General features: G+C 41.2%; 1 protein-coding gene across 1 annotated transcript in view; it reads right to left on the bottom strand.

The window, feature by feature from the left end:
• Positions 1-242: 242 nt before the first annotated feature.
• MYO3B (myosin IIIB) overlaps positions 243-19,837 on the bottom strand; it is a 410,735-nt gene continuing 391,140 nt past the window's right edge. The window contains exons 33-35 of the mRNA XM_043573368.1: positions 2,963-3,069; positions 2,542-2,588; positions 243-1,717 (exon numbers count right to left, since the gene is read on the bottom strand). Of these exons, the coding sequence (XP_043429303.1) occupies positions 1,579-1,717; positions 2,542-2,588; positions 2,963-3,069 (293 nt within the window). The 3' untranslated portion in view covers positions 243-1,578. The remainder of the gene's footprint in view (positions 1,718-2,541; positions 2,589-2,962; positions 3,070-19,837) is intronic.

Here is a 19,837-nt window from a genome sequence, read left to right as displayed (position 1 = left end):
TTCTGAGGGGGCGCCTGGGTGGCGCAGTCGGCTAAGCGTCCGACTTCAGCCAGGTCACGATCTCGCGGTCCATGGGTTCCAGCCCCGCGTCAGGCTCTGGGCTGATGGCTCAGAGCCTGGAGCCTGTTTCCGATTCTGTGACTCCCTCTCTCTCTGCCCCTCCCCCGTTCATGCTCTGTCTCTCTCTGTCCCAAAAATAAATAAACGTTGAAAAAAAAAATTTTTTTTTAAAATTTCTGAGATCTTTAAATGCCTCCTTTCATTATTTTATCTCTGTAAAATGTGGATATTAAAATTCTCCCCTTTATCACTCTGAAAACGATTTTTCTCTATTTCCTCCAGTTAATTTTTCTAAAAATCTGGGAACTCCCATTGTACTATCTGCCAAGTATTTTAAAGTAAAAAAAAAATGTTGAGAACATCTGTTCTAGAGAAAAGGTCTTGTAGGGTTTTTTTTTTGTTTTTTTTTGTTTTTTTTACCTCACACAGCAATCTTACACATTGTTTTGCATAGAGGAGTTGCTCCAAAGCTGTTTGCTGTATTGAATCATATTGAGTATTATAATATATGGTATAACATTATTATAATAGGACTAGCCCAAACTGGAGTGAAAAAAATCAGAGTTTATGGTATAAGAAAAGTGATTAATCATGTGTAACAACAGAATTGAAATTTTCTTGTCAGATACGTTAGTATAACTAAGTGAAGTCCCTCCATTCATTTAAGTGCATTACTGGATGTCCACTCTGTGCCAGGCACTACCCTCGGCTCTGTGCCCACAAAGATAGACAAGACAAGATCCTTCCTCTGTAATCACTCACAGCCTCGTGGAGGCGGCCAACCAGAGACTGGGAAGTTACTAAACCACAGGACGTGGACTATGGCAGGTCCAAATTTTCTGTCCCTCTAACTCCTTTCTATTTACTGCTAAGGTGATGGGAGTAAAGAAGCAAAAGCTTTATCAGCATAATAATTAGCAAGAGAGAGGTCCATCTGCCTTATAGAAAGACTTAGGCTTGCCCCCTAAACACAAAAAATTATCCTGACCTAGGAGACCTTGAGTGCACTCCTTTAGGATGGGGGCACTCAGCAGTGGAACCCTGACTCTGGAGAGATGCCTGGAGGGTCTCTCAGGAAGGAGGTGGATGCCAGGGAGAGGTGAGGTAAAAATAGAATCCTGGATTTTCACAGGGGCAGATTTTGCGTGGATGGACACAGCAGGAAAAATAAATGTCAGTATTCATGATTGGCTAATGGCAAGGTTGTCTGTTACCCCCCTAGACGTTGAGGTCTTCGTTACTCCCATGAATGATGGTTACTGCTATAGTGAAGATGTGCTCAGTGTCCCACAGCTACGAAAAATTGCCCCACTCAGGCTGCACTGCAGATGTGGGGAGGGCAATGGAGGTATGAGAAAATGGTTGGGAATATGAAAATTGTTCAGTAAGGCTCAGACATGCACCATGTGTCCAAAGAAGCTGACCCGTTGCAGTGCTTTCTTATGAAATGACAATCAGTCAACTACCATGATTGTTCTTACCCTCCGCAGACTTGGGGGGAGGGGCAGGAAGTACAGCTCAGTGCTGAGCAGAAGATGCTCCTTTTGAGGATGAGGAATAAAAGAAAGGGCAGGCTGGGTTGTCTTCCTCAGGAACAGAGTCCACAGGTGACAAAGATTTATAATACTCATCTTCCCCATCAAGCACTTTGATTTGGCTGCAACAAAGAAAAGAGTTTTCAGGAAAAAGAGAAAACAAATGCCGCAGTCATCACCCAAGCAGCTAACAGTGCATGAGTACTGGGAACAGGGCTGGGTCCCACCCCCGGAAGGGAAGGACAACTTAGGGTACCTCAGCGTGACCCAGAACTCAGGAACTGACTCTGATCCACCAAGCCTTTGCCTCTGGGTCACAGACTGATAAAGGGCTGAATTTAGTGGCGTCTGGAGGTTGTGATCATATTACAACTTTTCTGTCTGAATTTACTTGTCTGTCCCTGTTTGGTTCCTAGATGAGAAAGTCCCCCCCCCCCCCCCCCCCCCGCCTTCCTCCAGTTCTCAAATTAGTACCAGTTAGCTATGTCACTGTATTCTCGGTCAAGATACTAACAATCAAATGGGCCACAAACTCCTTAGTGTCCTGTGTCTAGCCACAGGGGGAAATTTTCCTCTGTGTATCTTTAAGGCCCAGGGGTAGGGTGATGTGGGAAGTGGCCTGTTTGCACTGTGTGGAATGCTCTCATCTGTGAGAGAGTTTTATACAATCTGCTATGACTGCAATTAGGAGGAAACTACAATTTCCTGGGATAATTATGAGAAATAACATTTGCCTTTAGGTGGCAATTTCAGCCTTTTTGGACAGAATAGACTCAAGTTTTATATAGCTGCTACTGTGAAAAGTAGTTTCCAGTGTCAATAATAGTGGTGATATCCCCATTTGCATATTTTTAGAAGCTCTTCTGGAAAGTTTTGCATTTTCTGTAATATCACAAAGGACCCCTTCTGTTTACAGTTGCTTAGAACTAAGAAGACAGATATTTACCCAAGTTTTCTTGGCTTCCTTTTGCTCCCTTGATATTCTAGAGTTCCCTGTGGAGAGGGCCAAGAACACACAGTCAAAGCAAAGCAGCAAGTCGTTAATTTTTAATTCAAAGTGATTTTGTGTTGAATGCAAGCAGATGCTGATAATATCAGAAGTCACAGCATAATTTTTTTGATCAAAGGGCTCAAGTGAGCCTGATGAAGCATGCATCTTGCTCGTCTTTGATAAACCACATCAATTATTCACCGTGAAGGCAGACATCCTGACATGAAAGCAACAGATAAAGAGCCTAAGCACATGTTCAAGAAGAGAGCATAAGAGAGTGGGGGTGGGGCTGGAGGGGCTGGAACAGGTATTAATAACAGAATTATTAACTGGAAACAAAGCCAGTGAAACAGCTTTATGGCCACTTTGAACTCACATTTAACTGGTTATAGTACATGGTGTCCTCAGGGCTACTCAACATTTTGGGTTGCTGACATCTTCGGCGAGGTGTTCGCTGCTTCTGTACAAGACCATTTTCTGAAACTGCAACAAGACAGCAAAACTTTACTGTAAACCATCTGAGGCATTGGGAAAATTAGGTAAAAATCGCTCTTCACATAAATGCACTTAGTGGAAACTGTGTCTCATTTTAATGGGCATGTTAGAGCTCTGCTAATATTGGCAGAAATGTCATCCTAAAACACATACACACACATAGGAATTGCTAAGTGTAAACAAGGGCCACTGTCTGTAACTTTGCCTTTATCTCTCTTATCTAAATCAGAAGTCAAGAGTGACAGAAAGCAAATTGGTTTGTCCATGCTGGTGAAGTAGAGGTTGGTGGCCAGCCTTTGTAGAGCACAGAGTCCTATCTTCATGGGATAACTCAGGACAATGAAGGCAATCCGGGATAGTTTGCACCACATCTTGCAGTGAGGGTTCAAAGACATCTGGAGCACACACCCTCTTGGGTAGATGAGAAGCAAACCTTTTGGTGGGATACGTTTCGGAGGGAAAATGGCTTGAGCTAGTATTTACTGAAATGCTTTGAACAATACCATTGATCCATGCAATCTCTGGAGATAGCGTAAAGGAGAAGGGGAAAAGATAATTGCATGATTTCACAGAGCAGCCTCTCCGTGTTAGCCCCGATTTCAGAACCCTGGACCAAGAGTGAACTGGAGTTTAAGAAACCACGTGTCCAATGAAGTCATGATTTATTTCCCTTCCAAGCAGATGATTTTTGTGGAATCTGCTGTCCTTTTGGCACTATATCTGAATCAGGATTTAGCAGTTTTAACTTCTTGCCAACACACACACACACACACACACACACACACACACACACCAGAGCTGCCACACAATACTGTTTATGAATGTTACAGTCCAGAGAAGAGTTCTCACTTTCCTGGGCCGAGTGTGTATCATATTCATAAAACAGGGTTGTAGAATTGTACCTGGAATCATAGTTTCACTTCACTAGAGGTTCTTACTATTTAGGGAAACTCTGGGGTAATTTTCTAAGTGAAGAATAACTCAGCAAGAACCATTATGAATGGCAAATTATCAGTTTCCTAAGTATGAAGTTTCACACCTTTACTGTTCTTGAACTGGAACCTATCTATATTGGCCAAGACTGTTAGAACCATACAAGGATTTAGGAACTATTTATTCTAAATGCCTATTTTTTATTTTTTTTGGAAAAGAAAACAGGCCCACGAACGTTGAATGACTCATCCCAGATGAAATGGGAGAGTGAGGACCTAACCCTAGACTCTTACCTCCTGTTCTGGAAGCATTCTTTTTAAAACTATAGCATACTGTCCTTAACAAGAAACTTTTTTTGTAAGCTAAGATCTAAGTAAAAGTAAGCTCCATCATGCTATGTTGCTTGCAGAAGGTTCTAGTAGCCATTAAAGATATCCCTGTACACATCTTCAGGAAGTCTGGGTAGAGGGCAGGACTCCAGTATCTTGGGCTGGCATCATCCTCAGAGTATAAGGAATCCAGAATTGATATGGGTTCTTTCTGCTACTTCCAACATACCTACTGCCTGCTTGGTTTGTGAAGTCCATATGCTGTAATATGGTAGGACACAAGGTGCCCTGTCTCATCTCCTCTGATTTATAGATTAATGAACAGAAGTGTATAGAGTTAAAGTTGCTGGTGTGAACATGCACTAGAGATCTGACATCTATTCTCCCTTAGACTTCTTAACGTTATGGGAATTCCAACCTTGGAAACTCAAAAGACTGATCTTAAATAGTTTCTGAGTTCAGCTGGAGTTCAGCCCAGTTCAGCTGGACTTCATATAGTGTTTACATTTGATCAGAAACTTTTATTTATATTCTCAACTGGGGATACTTAATTTAAGATGTGGTTCTCAAATTTTGTTCTCCATGAATTTGCTATTACATGGGTGGGTATTTTTTTTCCTGATTTTTAGAACTTAGGAATTAAGTTATTGGGCATAATTTTCACAATTTTAGCATTTCTCCCATAAATTAAAAAAAATCTGTTGGTGTCTGATGGTATCTATACTATACTAGAATCTAGTATAAGCTGGTGTCTGATTTAGCATTAAATTTTAATTTTAATTATTTTAAATATTTCCATGTCTCACAATGTTTTACAGAGTGCCATAACTTACAAGAGTTTTGCCATTGGAACAAATTTGAGTATCACTGGTATGTGATCAATAATAAGAAACCAAATAAATATTTGGGAAATGAATCATTATTTAATAAATGCTGTTGAATGGGGCACCTAGATGGCTCTGTTGGTTAAACTTCCGACTTCAGCTCCTCAGATCATGATCTCACAGCTCATAGGTTTGAGCCCTGCATCAGGCTCTGTGCTGACAGTTCAGAGCCTGGAGCCTGCTTTGGATTCTGTGTCTCTCTCTCTCTCTCTGACCCTTCCCCCCTCACACTCTTGTTTCTCTCTCTCGAAAATAAATAAAATGTTAAAAAAAAATGCTGTTGGAACAATTTGATAGTAATATACAAAAGGCATAACTTAAATATAGACCTTATAAGGTTTATCCTATATGTAAGGTACTTTGCTGGATATTGTGGGGAAAACAAAGAAAAATAAGACAAGGTCCCTGCCTTCAGTCTAGTAGACAGCATTGAGTCTTAAGAGGTTAAGTGACTTGTCATAAATTAGTGCTGCTGGGCTCAAGTTAGTGTTAAAAATTTTTTAAATCTTTTACTTTTCTCAATATGCTTTTTGATTCTTACAGGCCACAATAAATTCCAGATGAGTTATATAGTTAAACATTTTAAATATTCCTATAAAAACCTTAAAGGGAAATGAAATAGACTATTTTAACTGTGGAAGAAAATATTAATGACAAAGATGGGTCCAATTAGAGTAAAATATTCTGTATGATAGACAGTAACAAAACTAAGATGAAAGGAAGTGCAATAGAAAGATAAAAACAAATTTATTTTTATTTATTTATTTATTTAAAAAATCTTTTTTTAATGTTTATTTATTTTTGAGACAGAGAGAGACAGAGGATGAATGGGGGAGGGTCAGAGAGAGGGAGACACAGAATCTGAAACAGGCTCCAGGCTCTGAGCTGTCGGCACAGAGCCCGACGCGGGGCTCGAACTCACGGACTGCGAGATCATGACCTGAGCCGAAGTCGGCCGCTCAACCGACTGAGCCACCCAGGCGCCCCAAAACAAATTAAAAAATATATACACACAAAAGTCTACTATCCATAATGTGGAAAGGCTGAGGTGAGAAAAAGATGGAGAAAAAAATCATATACGTTGAAATATACAATGAAATGAGATATTGAAAAATGTTTAGCCATCCAAAGAGCTTCAATTAAAACAACTACCACTGCCTTTCTATTAATTAGGATAAATAAAAGATCAAAAGACAATGTGGGAGTGGCCCCACATACACAGATGAATCCATAGGCTCCACCCCTCCTGACGTGCAACTTGATGATAAATAGTGAAAGCTAAGCAACTTGTGCCAACAAACATGTCCCAAGGAAGACAACCAGAAGAAGAAAAAAAGACAATTTGTACGATGGTGTAAGATTTTTTTTGCATTGGAAAAAGGCTAGAAAGATGATAAATATTTAATAGTTGGGGAGAAGTTAACTGTGAGATATGAATGTTGGTGTCATACCACGAAGGCACCAACAAGGATAAATTTAAGGTATGCTGTTGATAGATGAAAATTCAAAATTCAGGAAAAGAAGCAAATATAAAACAGCATATAGGACATTGATGAAATCTAAATGTTTATGTACATTGAGAAGTTTTTTTTTCCTTTAAAAATTAAAAAAAAATCAATAAGACATTAGGGCAAAATTATTCTTTGATTCAGTAGACAAAGAAACTATAGCTAAGAAAGATAAATCTGGAAGTGGCAGAGTCGAAGCCACAACCCCTGTCTTTTGAGCCAATCAGTTTGCTTACAGGAGACATAAAACAATCTGGCAATTACCTAGTTCATTTGATTAGTTTATGTAGACAAAATAGGCAATTCAAGTTTGAAGGTAAACATTAGTATATGAGTTATTTGAAGACAATGTTAGTATTCTGAAAGTGGCCTATTCTTACTTCACACAAGCATTTGTAAACCAAGCCAAACTCTCCAGTTTGTAATCCTCTGGAGGCTATCTCCCCATAAAGCTTTTCGAAAGTGTATCACGTCATGAGTACTATTTAACATAGGTCTCTTTCCCCTTCAAGAATCCCTGCACCTTCTTTTCCCCTTGCACCTTTTGATTTCATATTTGAGACCCTGAACACACCTTTCTCTTCTGAGCTGACACAGACCTTTGTAATAAACAGGAGATATACCTGTCATAAAATGGAAGAAATGTAAATGACACCTCAGTGAGGAGCGCTGGGACAGGCATACTTCTCTCTCTAACCCCAAATCACCATACTCTGCGGCTGCACAACTGGCTGAGTCCTTAGTGAGAGACAAACAGCTGAATTCAGTTGATGGCTTCGTTACATAACTTCAAACAACTGGTTTGGAAATTTCATATTCCAGTTCTTTTTATCGAACATGCAGGTATATCCAAGCTAGAGTTGCCAGATCAAATACAGAACACCCAATTAAATTTGAATTTCAGATAAACAACCAATACTTTTTTTAATCTACTAAAATCCTGTGCGATATTCAGGACATACTTGTATTAAATTAAAAAGTGATCAGTTATTCATTTGAAATTCAAATCTAGCTGGGTGTTCTGTAGTTTTTGTTGTTGTTAAACCTGGCAACCCTAATTCACAAGCACAATTTCAAGTCGCAAACAAGGCGTTTTGTTCCCTCCTAGGGTCTCAGAGATGAAGAAGGAAACTATTTCCTCTGCTCTAATTGACTTGCTGAGTTACAGCTATTTTGGCTACAAACGCTCTTCTCTACACTGTCCCCTAACACTTAGGGTTTCACTTTTTATCACCCATTACAGATGTGCCATTCTGATCCATTTCCTAGCAGGATTGTAGTGAGGGAAGGACAACAACAGTGAAGGCAGGATGGGGCATACAGCCCAAATATTTCCCTGCTTAGTGGGGCAGTATGAACTCTGGGCCCCCATGGAATGGACAGGTAATGGGCAGGGTTCCTGGGAGGAGAGAGAGAGAGCACACCAGGAGAACCATGGCCATATGCACCCTTCCTGTGGGCCCTCAGCAGGCAGGAATATGTTCTGAGTGGCAAGACTGCCGATCTATCTGATTGCCATTTTGTGGATGAGCCTTTCCTAGGGTCATTTGCCAAGTAAAACATCTCCTTGAAGCAAATAGTGTTCAGTGTTCTAGATTTACAGCTGGCAAATCCCATGTGGGGTTACTAGATATTTCCCTGAGGCACAAAACAGAATTAAGAGTTATGCAATTCATTTACAGACTTCTGTCAACTCTGCATAAAGGGAGGTACATCATTTCTGTGACCAAAGTTCTCAGGGCAACTGGAGGTGACAGTAGCCTAGCTGTCAGCTGGATTCTCTTTCTCCTCAATGATAGCCGACCATGCTGCATGGCACCCTGGTGACACTTAATGAAACAGCTTCCAATGAGATGACTTGGCTTTTCTGGCTCTGTGCCTCTGCACTTACCATTTCATTTTTATGTATCAAATCTTGTTTTACAAAGTAGCTTTTTATTTATTTCATCTCATTTTGGGAAGGACAACTAACCCCAAAGAGATAACAAAGGCATAAGGAGATTAAGAGATCACATAGCACGTTAGAGACAAAGTCCAACTGAGAATTCAGGTTTCTGAATGTCCTCACCGATGATCATTTTCTTTACATTACACAAGTTGTTCAGTTTTTAGAAATACTGGTGCCCAGATCAGGACCTAGGCATGGATATTAAAAAAAAAAAAATCTCCTTGGATAGTTCCAATGTACAGCCAGGGTTGAGAGCCACTATACTAGACCATACTAAATCTTTGCTTAACAATAAGAACCACATTGGCAGAAAGCCTGCGATAATCTGCACTCCCTTAAAAACGCAGTCTAAGGAAGAATCTTCCCAATGTGTTGTAAACCACTTGCTCCTGATATACCCCGAGGCATAGGCTATTTCAGGGATGCTCAGAGTCTTGACAGGGAATAGGAGGGAAGATATTATGCCCTGGGAACTCAGATTTTCAAATTTAAGTCACGACACAGGGCTGATAAATCTCTGTGGTTCAGCCCCTTCCTTATATATCTAAGGGGTGTGAACCCAGGGAGCTTGGGCCCTTCTGCTGGTCTCCCTTCAGAGCCAGGGCTAGAACTCAGGTCTTTTGATTCAAAATCCCAAAGCCTAGGTCATGGCGTTTACTACAATGCTTGTTCTTTTACTGAGACATTCTTATAAGTTTTCACCTCACCATGTCTAACTTCAGGAGGGACTAAGGAATTCAGTGGGTTTTTGTAAAACATACGCACAACCAGAAAGAGAGATTTTCTCCTGGGGTGCATGTAATTCAGATCTTCCTTTCTAAGATGAAAGGAAAGCTACAAATTTTCCCAGTTGCCATGTTATGTCATGAACAATCTTCTTCAAAATTGCAGAATTGCTACAAAGAAAATATCCCTGAGTTAAATTAGTGCCTGTGGAAGATGGTGGAGTTATAAATTGTCTGTGTGGAATTTTCTCCTTACTCGTTAGGGAAGTAGTAATAACTTCCCCTAAAACTATTTTAGCTCAGGGCTTGGCATACATTTAACAAATAAAGAATGAATAAATGAATGAACGAATGAATGAATGAATGAAATGGTGACCATTCACTACTCTTGTCAAGATTTATTCCATCTATGTGGCCCCCTCTTTGGTTCTGTCAATCAGGATATTATTGCCAAGGCTTCCAATAGGAAGAGGGCCTTTCCTATCTTGGGACACCTCTGGGGAGACTAATCTACAAAGGAGGGAGATGAAGTCAGGCTCTTAAAAACAAAGTTGATTAGTATTTTTTTCCTTTAATATCCTTTCAATACTTTTCTAGGACTATGCATTCACTTTTCTTAATAAAAAATTCTGTCACTTATTTGCTACTGCTTTTTCCCCTTACTTAACAATAAAGTCATAAGTATTTTCCATGATATTAACCTACCTTAAAAATAGTATACTTTGGGGCACCTGGGTGGCTCAGTCAGTTGAGCATCTGACTCTTGATTTCAGCTCAGGTCATGATCCCAGGGCAATGGAATCAAGTCCCAAGTTGAGCTCCAGGCTGAGCATGGAGCCTGCTTGGGATTCTCTCTCTCTGCCCCTCTCTTCTGCTTGTGCACACACACTTTCTCTCTCAAATAAAAATAAAAAATAAAACAAAAATAGTATATTTCATTTACAGTTATATCTTTTTAAGATTTGATTTTTTAAGTTACCTCTACACCCAACATGGGGCTCAAACTTGTAACCCTGAGATCAAGAGTCACATGCTCTATCAACTGAGCCAGCCAGGTGCCCCTAGAATTACATTTTTAAAGTAATATATAAACATGATGTTCAAATAAATTAAGCAATGAAAAGTCCATATTTTTGCCCACCCCATGTTCCCTTCCCCTAAATAGTAGGAAATCCTGGAACAAGTTTTTTGTCTTCCAGATTGGTCTAAATGGCATCATTTCTTTTTTTTTTTTCAAAAAAAATTTTTTAATGTTTTTTTAATTTATTTTTGAGACAGAGAGAGACAGAGCATGAATGGGGGAGGGGCAGACAGAGAGGGAGACACAGAATCGGAAGCAGGCTCCAGGCTCTGAGCCATCAGCCCAGAGCCCGACGTGGGGCTCGAACTCACGGACCGCGAGATCGTGACCTGAGCCGAAGTTGGACGCTTAACCGACTGAGCCACCCAGGTGCCCCAATGGCATCATTTCTAATGGTTGTATGGTATTTTATTTAATGGGTGATATATGATAAACTTATATAATTTCCCATACTGGGCATGGAAGTTGATTCCAGTGTTTTTTGATAAGTAATGTTTTGAGGAACATCTCAGAATGTGATCTTTGATAATCCACATTGTTTTCTTGAGATAAATTCCTAGAGGTTGAATTACTGGCCAAAAAGAATATGTATTAAAACATTTTTTTAAATGTTAGTTTATTTTTTGAGAGAGAGAGGGAGACAGAGTGTGAGCAGAGGAGGGGCAGAGAGAGGGGGAGACAGAGAATCTGAAGCAGGCTCCAGGCTCTGAGCTGTCAGCACAGAGCATGATGTGGGACTCAAACTCACTATCAGTGAGATCATCATCTGAGCTGAAGTCGGACACTCAATTGACTGAGCCACCCAGGTGCCCCAAGAGATTATACATTTCTAAAGGTCCTCACCAGCATGGGAGAGCATCTTTAAGAAAAAGTCTGATAATGCAATAGGTGAAAAATGGCACATCATTTGTGTTTGGATTTTCATTTCATTGATTACTTGAGCAGTTGAGTGTCTGTCTTTTCCCCCTCCCCATGTTTATTACCAACAGTGTTTCAGGATTCCTCTTGTGCTGGAAGCAGCAACAAAGTTCATAGGTCCTGCCTGACCTAAAATGGGTGGAACAAGTTGTTGTCTGCCTGTTGTGATGGCATGATAGCTGAGAGTTCCCACTTGCTAACAGGTCTGGAGATGCCTCTTTTTAAAATTAGTCTGCTGTAGGAAAGCATTTCTCAAACTTCTGTCATCATCCACTTCTTAAACATTTTTTGCCATATTCAAGACACCTGTACTATTCTTCATGTAGTATTTTTTAAATCAAAAAATTTTTTTACTTAAATATATTTAAGAATGAAACTTTATTCACTGCTGTACTAAATAGAAAGCCAGGGTCATATGCCATAAATAGAAGTAAACCATAAAGTGGGGCGCCTGGGTGGCTCAGTCGGTTAAGCCTCTGACTTCAGCTCAGGTCATGATCTTGTGGTCAGTGACTTCGAGCCCTACATTAGGCTCTGTGCTGACAGCTCAGAGCCTGGAGCCTGTTTCAGATTCTGTCTCTCTCTCTCTCTCTCTCTCTCTCTCTCTCTGCTCCTCCCCCTCTCGTACTCTGTCTCTTTCTCTCTCAAAAATAATAAACAGTAAGAAATTAAAAAAAAAAGGAGTAAACATAAAGTAAATATAATGAAAACAGAACAGTACTATCATACGTGAGTTAGATTCTGTTTCCCACAGAATGTTCTGGGCTTCTTTAAAGGTTTGTTATAAAGAGAGGAATTTAAGACATATTAATACAGCTACGATTTTCTCCTAAATATGAAGACTTTAAACTGAGAATTGATAAAGGAGTAGCTTTCTTTTACATGACTCAGTGTTATTTAAGGTCACGTCCACACACTATTTAAAACTGGCCTGGAGATAACCAGAGGCCCATGTCCCACACTTTGGAGAAATAACAGTGTCGTGAAAGAAAAATAAAAACAGTGGGTTTAGAAAAACTGGAGTATGAATCCCACCTCCAGCACTTATTGGAGGTCTGAACCTGGTGATGACGATCACCCAGTCAAGGTTCTAGTGAAGATGACAGAAGATATATGCAGTGGGAAAACCTGGCAGACAAGGCAGAGCAGGGGTCCCTCAGGGGTCACCATAATTCTTGTTATATGAGAGTGGTCCTTGACCTTGGCTGCACATTAGCAGCATCTGAAGAACTTACAAAAAAATACAGATGCCTTGGCCTCACCCCTGGATGTCCTAATTCGGTTAGTCAGGGGTAGGACTCTGGCATCACTGCTTTTATTTTTATTTTTTTTTCAACGTTTATTTACTTTTGGGACAGAGAGAGACAGAGCATGAATGGGGGAGGGGCAGAGAGAGAGGGAGACACAGAATCGGAAACAGGCTCCAGGCTCTGAGCCATCAGCCCAGAGCCCGATGCGGGGCTCGAAGTCCCGGACCGCGAGATCGTGACCTGGCTGAAGTCGGACGCTTAACCGACTGCGCCACCCAGGCGCCCCGGGCATCACTGCTTTTAAAAACAGCCCACCACCTGTCCGCTTCCAGATGATTTTAACTTGTAGCAGGGGTGGAAAACCTAACGACTTAACCCTTTCCTGAAAGCTTAGGTTGACTGTGCAGATTAGCTAGCTGCCATCTTAAAAAGCTGGCATCGGGTCAAAGAAGTTTCAGTTGGGCAGAAGAAATTCTGGGAAGGGGACGCAGCTCCAGTAGGGCTCCCAGCCTTGTCAGGTATTTGCTTTGTGCTGGAAGCTGCATCACATGGCTTGAGTTCCAAGCGGACACTAATTTCCCTGGGCGCTGGGAAAATCATTTCTCTTACTCCAAGAGGACAATTTTGCTGACCACGAGAACATTATCTCTGGTTTCCAGAGGTATGATGTCGCGCAGTGCTCTTCTGTAGGTTTCAGTATGAATGAATGACAAAGCTGAAAAGCCATTCTGACCTACTAAACTCCTTTTAAATCAATCATAAATGTAGGACAAGAACTCTGGGGTGTCAGGAGGGTTGGGACTAGTAAAAAAAAAATGCTTGAAAGGCACAAGCTTAGCATCAGCAATGGGCTGCTATTGGTGTCTTTCCTTTTGTTTTACTTTGCATACTACTAACAATGTTTGCATCTTGTCCCATCTCTCTGCTTTTAGGAATTTTAAAACTGTTTATCTGAGGTCTCACAATATGCCCTCCCAGCCAGATGTCTTCATGTGGGGATGGCTGACTTCATCTGTACTGTCCCTGACAATGACTGTTCCCTAACTTTGGCCTTGTGGGTAAGGGGGTAGGAATTAAGGCCAAAATGGCCACCCAAACTCTGCCCAGTAGAAAAGAGCATTAATTCAGCTTTTTCAAAAATGTCAACATGAAAAAAAATCTAAGACCTGGATCTGATGCTTAGCAGACCTACAATACCAGGCAGCAGGCTGGGAGATGTCATTTCTGGAGCTCCTAATGAGATGCAAATCACCTAGTGAACTACGCCGGAGCTGGGAAACAATGTCCTGGGTAAAAGCAGATAAAAATGGAATGAAAGAATGTCTTTGAAGATTGGAACGACATTTTAAATGCTTGAGGATATGGGACACCAGATAGTGCTGGTTTTAGTAAACTAATTGTGACTGGGTCTTTGATTCCTTGTGGCAGAGGATCCTGGGGCATTCATCCCCAGCTCTTTCTGGCTCTCTAAGTTGGAGACCTGGTCCCAGTTCTTGCTGTTAGTGTGCAAAGGGGAGGTCAGCTATCGTGAAACCAACACCGGACTTGGGGTCGGAAGGCCTGGGCATAGTTCAATTTCTGGAACTTACTGGTATGTGACCTGGGTGAATTGCTTCCTTTTCTGGCTGCCACATTTTATCTAACATAGTGATTTTTCGGCAAAGGGTGGTGGTGCAGCACATCACACATGTTCTGTTATCCTTGAAGTCATCATACTCCTTCCCAGAATGTGAGTGCCTGTATGTAGTGAGAGATGAGCCTGATGAGACTTTCTTGCATGAAACCAGTGTGAAAGCAGGAAAAGAGAGAGAACCATTAGCCAAGAGGTTCTTTAAAGTCTCTTCCAACTTTAAGATGCTATGATTACAGAGTTCCAGCCACTCATCTTCAAAATGGACATAAATGCTGTTGACCCTATTGGCCTTGTTGGAATTTAAAGAAGACCAATAAAAATGCAATCAGGCTTTAGGGAGAAAACTTCTCCATCACTACACCAGAACTTCATCGTAATAGGATTCATTCAATTAAAGAGGAAGGCTGCACAAGGGGGTGTTCATCCAAACCCCTTTCTTGGTCATTTGGTTACTGATGGACTAAAAGACCACATTTAATCTCACCCAGCCTTCCCAGCTGTGAGCAAAAACTGTAATGTACAGGTGAATACTGTGCAGCTGTACAAACACTCGCCTAGGTTCACAAATTCTAAAACCTTTTTTCATGTAGAGAGCAGTCATTAGTATGATTGACTTGGTTTGGGGGAGATTATATGCACAAATGATTGGCGTGTGTGCATGTGTGTATGTGTGTCACAGAGAGGGAGAGAGAGAGAGAGAGGGAGGGAGGGAGAGAGACATTGTAAAGAACGTATACAATAGACCAAATGAAATGAAATGTGATTTTTGTTTGCATTAAACTAATGAGATGCAAAAGTGAAATCAATGCAGTATTAGTGGTAAAAAATTAGATTACTCTGGTTCTTTCAGTTTTAATCTCCAAAAGCCAATAAAATAGGAAGTATCTGAGGGAAATAAAGTTCAAAAGAAAATAACTACACTGGGTTACTGTCCCATTTTATGCTTCACTTTGGAAAAAGTTGCCTTAGTACACTGTTAATTAAATTTGGTTCAACTATCCAGTACACCTTTAAGATTTATAAAAATAGTGAGACACAAAGGTCTCAGTTCTCGCTCAGATTAAGAGTTTAGACTGCAGTTCTTCCAGGTCATACAGAACTACTAAATTTCTTTGTCTTGTTTCTTACAATCTGATGTGAACTTAACAAAATCCATTATGGAAAGTATACACAGATAGATGACCTATCACACTCCCCTCTTCCCCTTTATTCTCATGGGAAGTGATCTTGTCATGAGGAGGTCATAAGAGACCTGAGTCTTTCCATGGGACTCAGAATCTCTCAACAAATTAATGTCATCAACCTTTTTTCCACTTAAATCCTACTTCTCTGAGTTCATTTGACCAGTATAGCTATAGGCACATTCTGGCATGTCATGAAAAAAAAAATAAGCCAAGCTTAACAAAGTAAATACTTACAGCTATTATCAGCATAACTGAAAATAGGTATCTCTTGTGTTAGACAGTGATTTAGGCCTTGACAAAAAAATTCATCACCAGGCTTGTCTGCAGTGATTTGTATACTGACACATTCGAGCTGACAGTTTCAGTGCAATTTAATTTTAAGTTTCCAAGCTAACATGTTTCAGGGGATCCATACCAGCAGTTCTCAACCCTTGGACCCTAAAGAAACACTCTTTCAGGGACTCTGTTATCTTGGCTTAGTCCAATAAAATATTCACGATCAGAAACCTGGTAGCATTTATCTGACAATATAGAGAGAATCATATGAACAGGAGCTCTCCACTGGAGTGATCTTGGACATCCGTGATGGTGCCGGGAAATGCGCCACTACCTCCGAAAGGGCGGGAGGTCCTGGCTGACTTGGCACCTTCCCACTTCCAGCTCTCACTGCCTCTCACCCTGCATGAGCTGGGAACCCAGCAGAGTGGGGTTAAATGGGTTGGGGAGCCAGTCCAGCTGGGGGTCATTAGCAATCAAGGACCAGCATTAAAAGGCAGCAGGAGACTAAGGGTCTCTGACAGGCTTGGCTCCATGTACCATCTGGAAAGAAAGAGGCTGTTGAAGCTGGATTAAAAAAAAAAAAGAAAAAAAAAAAGAACTTCATGGAGACCCCTTCTTGGAGATACAAACATGAACAGTGATGTTTTTCAAAGTGAGTCCATTGTTTTTGAGAGTTGGGCCAGGAAACCAAATTTTCAGGTCAATCTCTGGCCATAATGACAATTCACTGGTGCCTGGGTTGGGACCAGCCCAGGAATTCTAATGGTTTGATAATGGCTAGTAATCAGAACATCCATGCTGGATAATGAGGGAATGGGCATGTTTGCGAAGCCTAAAGTGTGGAGGCAGGCCTCATACCAAACACTTAGCGGAATTCTACACACTGTAGTACGATCTGTGACTAAAAAGAGAAAACCAGACAGCTTTACTTAGGGTGTGCCCAATATTGATTATTTAAGATGTAATTTTTGAAACAATGAAAATTTAAAAACAAGCTGGGACTCACTTTCTCAGGTCATTCTAAGACAATCTGTACAAAGAGGTGTTAGTCATAGACACCACATGTTGCATATACTTGGTCACTGACTTGACTTACATTATTCATTAAGTTGCTTCTCTTTTTTTCCTTTTATTTATTTATTTAAAAATTTGTTTAACATTTATTTAATTTTGAGAGACAGAACAAGTAGGGGAGGGACAGAGAGAGAGAGAGAGAGAGAGAGAGACAGAATCTGAAGGAGGCTCCGGGTTCTGAGCTGTCAGCACAGGGCTCGATGTGGGGCTTAACTCACGAACCATGAGATCATGACCTGAGCCAAAGTCAGACGCTTAACCGACTGAGCCACCCAGGTGCCCCTCTTTTTTCCTTTTAGACTTTTGGGTGTCCCTCCTCCTTAACTATAAATACGTAAAAAAGAAAAAAATATTTAAAATACAGTATTTTATTTCTTTTGATCATAGATTGTTAGACTTACAGAATAAAGACAAGTTACAATGTGATCTTTAAGATGTATTACAATACTAATTTAGAATGAGCTGCTAATCTCATTGTAAGAATCACTAATATCATATTATAGTTGAATTCATAAGAGGAATTTTCATTCTCGCTCATTATTGTGTACTTCTAACAGAAATCTTCAGAATACCTTTAGTTCTGATTACAAAGCAGCCAGAGCAAGGAAAAAGACTCAGGCTGTTTTTGTTTTTAGATGGTGAATATACTTTCCTGATATTGTTAAGAATGAAGGGTAGCTGAAATTATCCTCATAAAGCCTTTGGCAAGGTCCTAGATGCCTAGTCTGCGGAAAAAGTAACTGGGAAGATCTAGGACACTGTACTCTCTCAGATTCAGGGGGGTGGGGGGTCAGATAACATTGGTTTCTGACTCAGATAGTGGACATCATTTGGAGAACAAATCAAGTGGTCAATGACCAACAGAAACATACAATTCTGAGAGTTGAATCTCATTTTTAATCATCCTATCCTAAACTTTGGATAAATTTATATCCATATTGGCCAGCCTGGCAGAGATAGTGTTTTAAACACATTTTTAAAGTTTATTTTTTTATTTTGAGAGAGAGCAAGAATGTGAGCATGTGAGCGTGGGCATGGGAGGGGCAGAGAGAGAGGGAGAGAGAGAGAATCCCAAGAAGTCTCCACACTCAGTGCAGAGTCCGGCACGGGGCTCGATCCCATGAACTGTGAGATCATGACCTGAGTCAAAATCAAGAGTTGGGACGCTTAGCTGACTGAGCCACCCAGGCGACCCCAGAGATAGTGTTTTAATGAAAGCTCCAGTCACAAAAAACAGAGTTTAAAAAGATACATCCAAGTCCCCAGAGAGAGAACATTGCGAGCAAACGCATGGATGAATCTTGTTCTGAAGGTTCTGTAGTTAGGGTGATGCTAATTTTGATAGTTCTTCTGAAAGCTTTTAGTTTTCCTAGGTATACAAGTGTGACTATGTGCATGTGACTTTTAAATAATGGAAACCCAGTACTGATTAGAGTTAAGGGTCCCTGGGAATGGATATGGCAGGTTTCTTTTGAATAGTTTGACAAAAATACCCAAACCTGATGCCTACTGCCCAATCTCACACTAAAACTTCATAAAAGATTTATATGCTGATTTAGTATGGAAGACAGTTTTAACTTACTCAGGTTACCCACCTAAGAAGCAGAGAGTAGAACCCAGGATTCATTGGGCACCAAAGCCCATGCCCCTTTTGTTATGGCCTATTGCTCCCCTACACTCTACTGGTGGGAGAGGTAGAAGAGTCAGGGGACTGAAGCGAGTGGGGGAGCTTGAAATAGATGGAGAATGGAATGAGGGTGGGTCTTGGTCTGGGACTAGTATTTGGGGTATATTATAGGCCCAGCTAGTATTGGAGACGAGTATTTTGTGAGTGGTACCAGACTGCCTAGGCAGGTAGGCTTTTCAGCAATAACTCTTAGCAGTGCAAGTATAATGCAGAGGAAGAAGGATTAATCTGAAGCTTGGGTGTTCCATATGGTGGGTGGAAGGACCTAGTGTTTGTCAGAGTAACTGAACTCTAGTCTAGGCTGAAGGCAGGTGGAGGGGAAGCCAGCAGATCCTGGGAGACTGTGGAAGAACAGCTAAGGTAAGGGTGAGAGAGGTGGAAGGAGAGGCTGTGGTCCTATGGGGAGCGGCTCTTGATGGGTCAATGCAGCCATGGAAGTACATGCCTGGGTGGAAAATAGATGAAGGTCATTGGCATGAAGGAGTAGGGAGCAGTAAAGTTTAGGAGATGGGTAGATGGGATGGCTGCGAAAAAAATCTCTCTAGTTGGTGGTGAGATTTGGGAATGGAGAAGATGATAAACTAAACACTCACACATTCATTGAATGTAAAATGACAAGGATAAGGTCAGCAAACAACAGGAACACAGGATGATCGAAGGGAGTATAGATAGCAATGGCAAGTTAGCAGGACATGGATGCCACCCCTGACCCCTCCCCCACCCCAAGATCCTGCCGATGGGGCTCCACTGAAGACTTCAGGGGAAATGGTGGCCCGCAGAACGGATAAGTCAGAGGAGAGGAAACCCAGGAAGCAGTGAGATAAGCAATGAGAGCATAGGGGACTAGAGTGGCCTAAGTTTTAGGCAGTAGCCAGTGGTAACCTGCATGCAAGGTAGGCTGGAGAAAGTCAGCCTAAGGTATCACATGGAATAACCTCTGTTGTGAAGTTCCATCAGTGCCAGTGTGAACTCAGATCCCTGGGCAGGCACGGAAGCTAAGTGCCAGCAGGCTAAATGGTTCAGTGCTCCAAACCACTGGTGCAATGTTCTATTCATGCTCCTGTAAAGTAAATACTGAGTATGGAAGTGAGATTAATAGAGTTTGATTTATTTCTGATAGACTAGTTGGGGGGAGTTTGAAAAAATGGGGGTGAGGGTAGAAGTCCAGGTACATGAGGAGAGAGGCCAGACCTTGGCCTTTTCTTTCCCATTACCAGATTAATCTCCTCTGGCTGCCCTGAGTTGTGGCCCCTGGTCCCAACTGCTCTGTGGACTTCTACCCTTTGTAAAGTGAGAAGAAAGACATCAGGTGCTCATGTCATG

The sequence above is a fragment of the Prionailurus bengalensis genome, chromosome C1, assembly GCF_016509475.1.
Source record: "Prionailurus bengalensis isolate Pbe53 chromosome C1, Fcat_Pben_1.1_paternal_pri, whole genome shotgun sequence".
NCBI classification, from domain to species: domain Eukaryota; kingdom Metazoa; phylum Chordata; class Mammalia; order Carnivora; family Felidae; genus Prionailurus; species Prionailurus bengalensis.
Note: the sequence above shows the minus strand (reverse complement) of the source record. Positions and strands in the feature narration are given on the sequence as shown.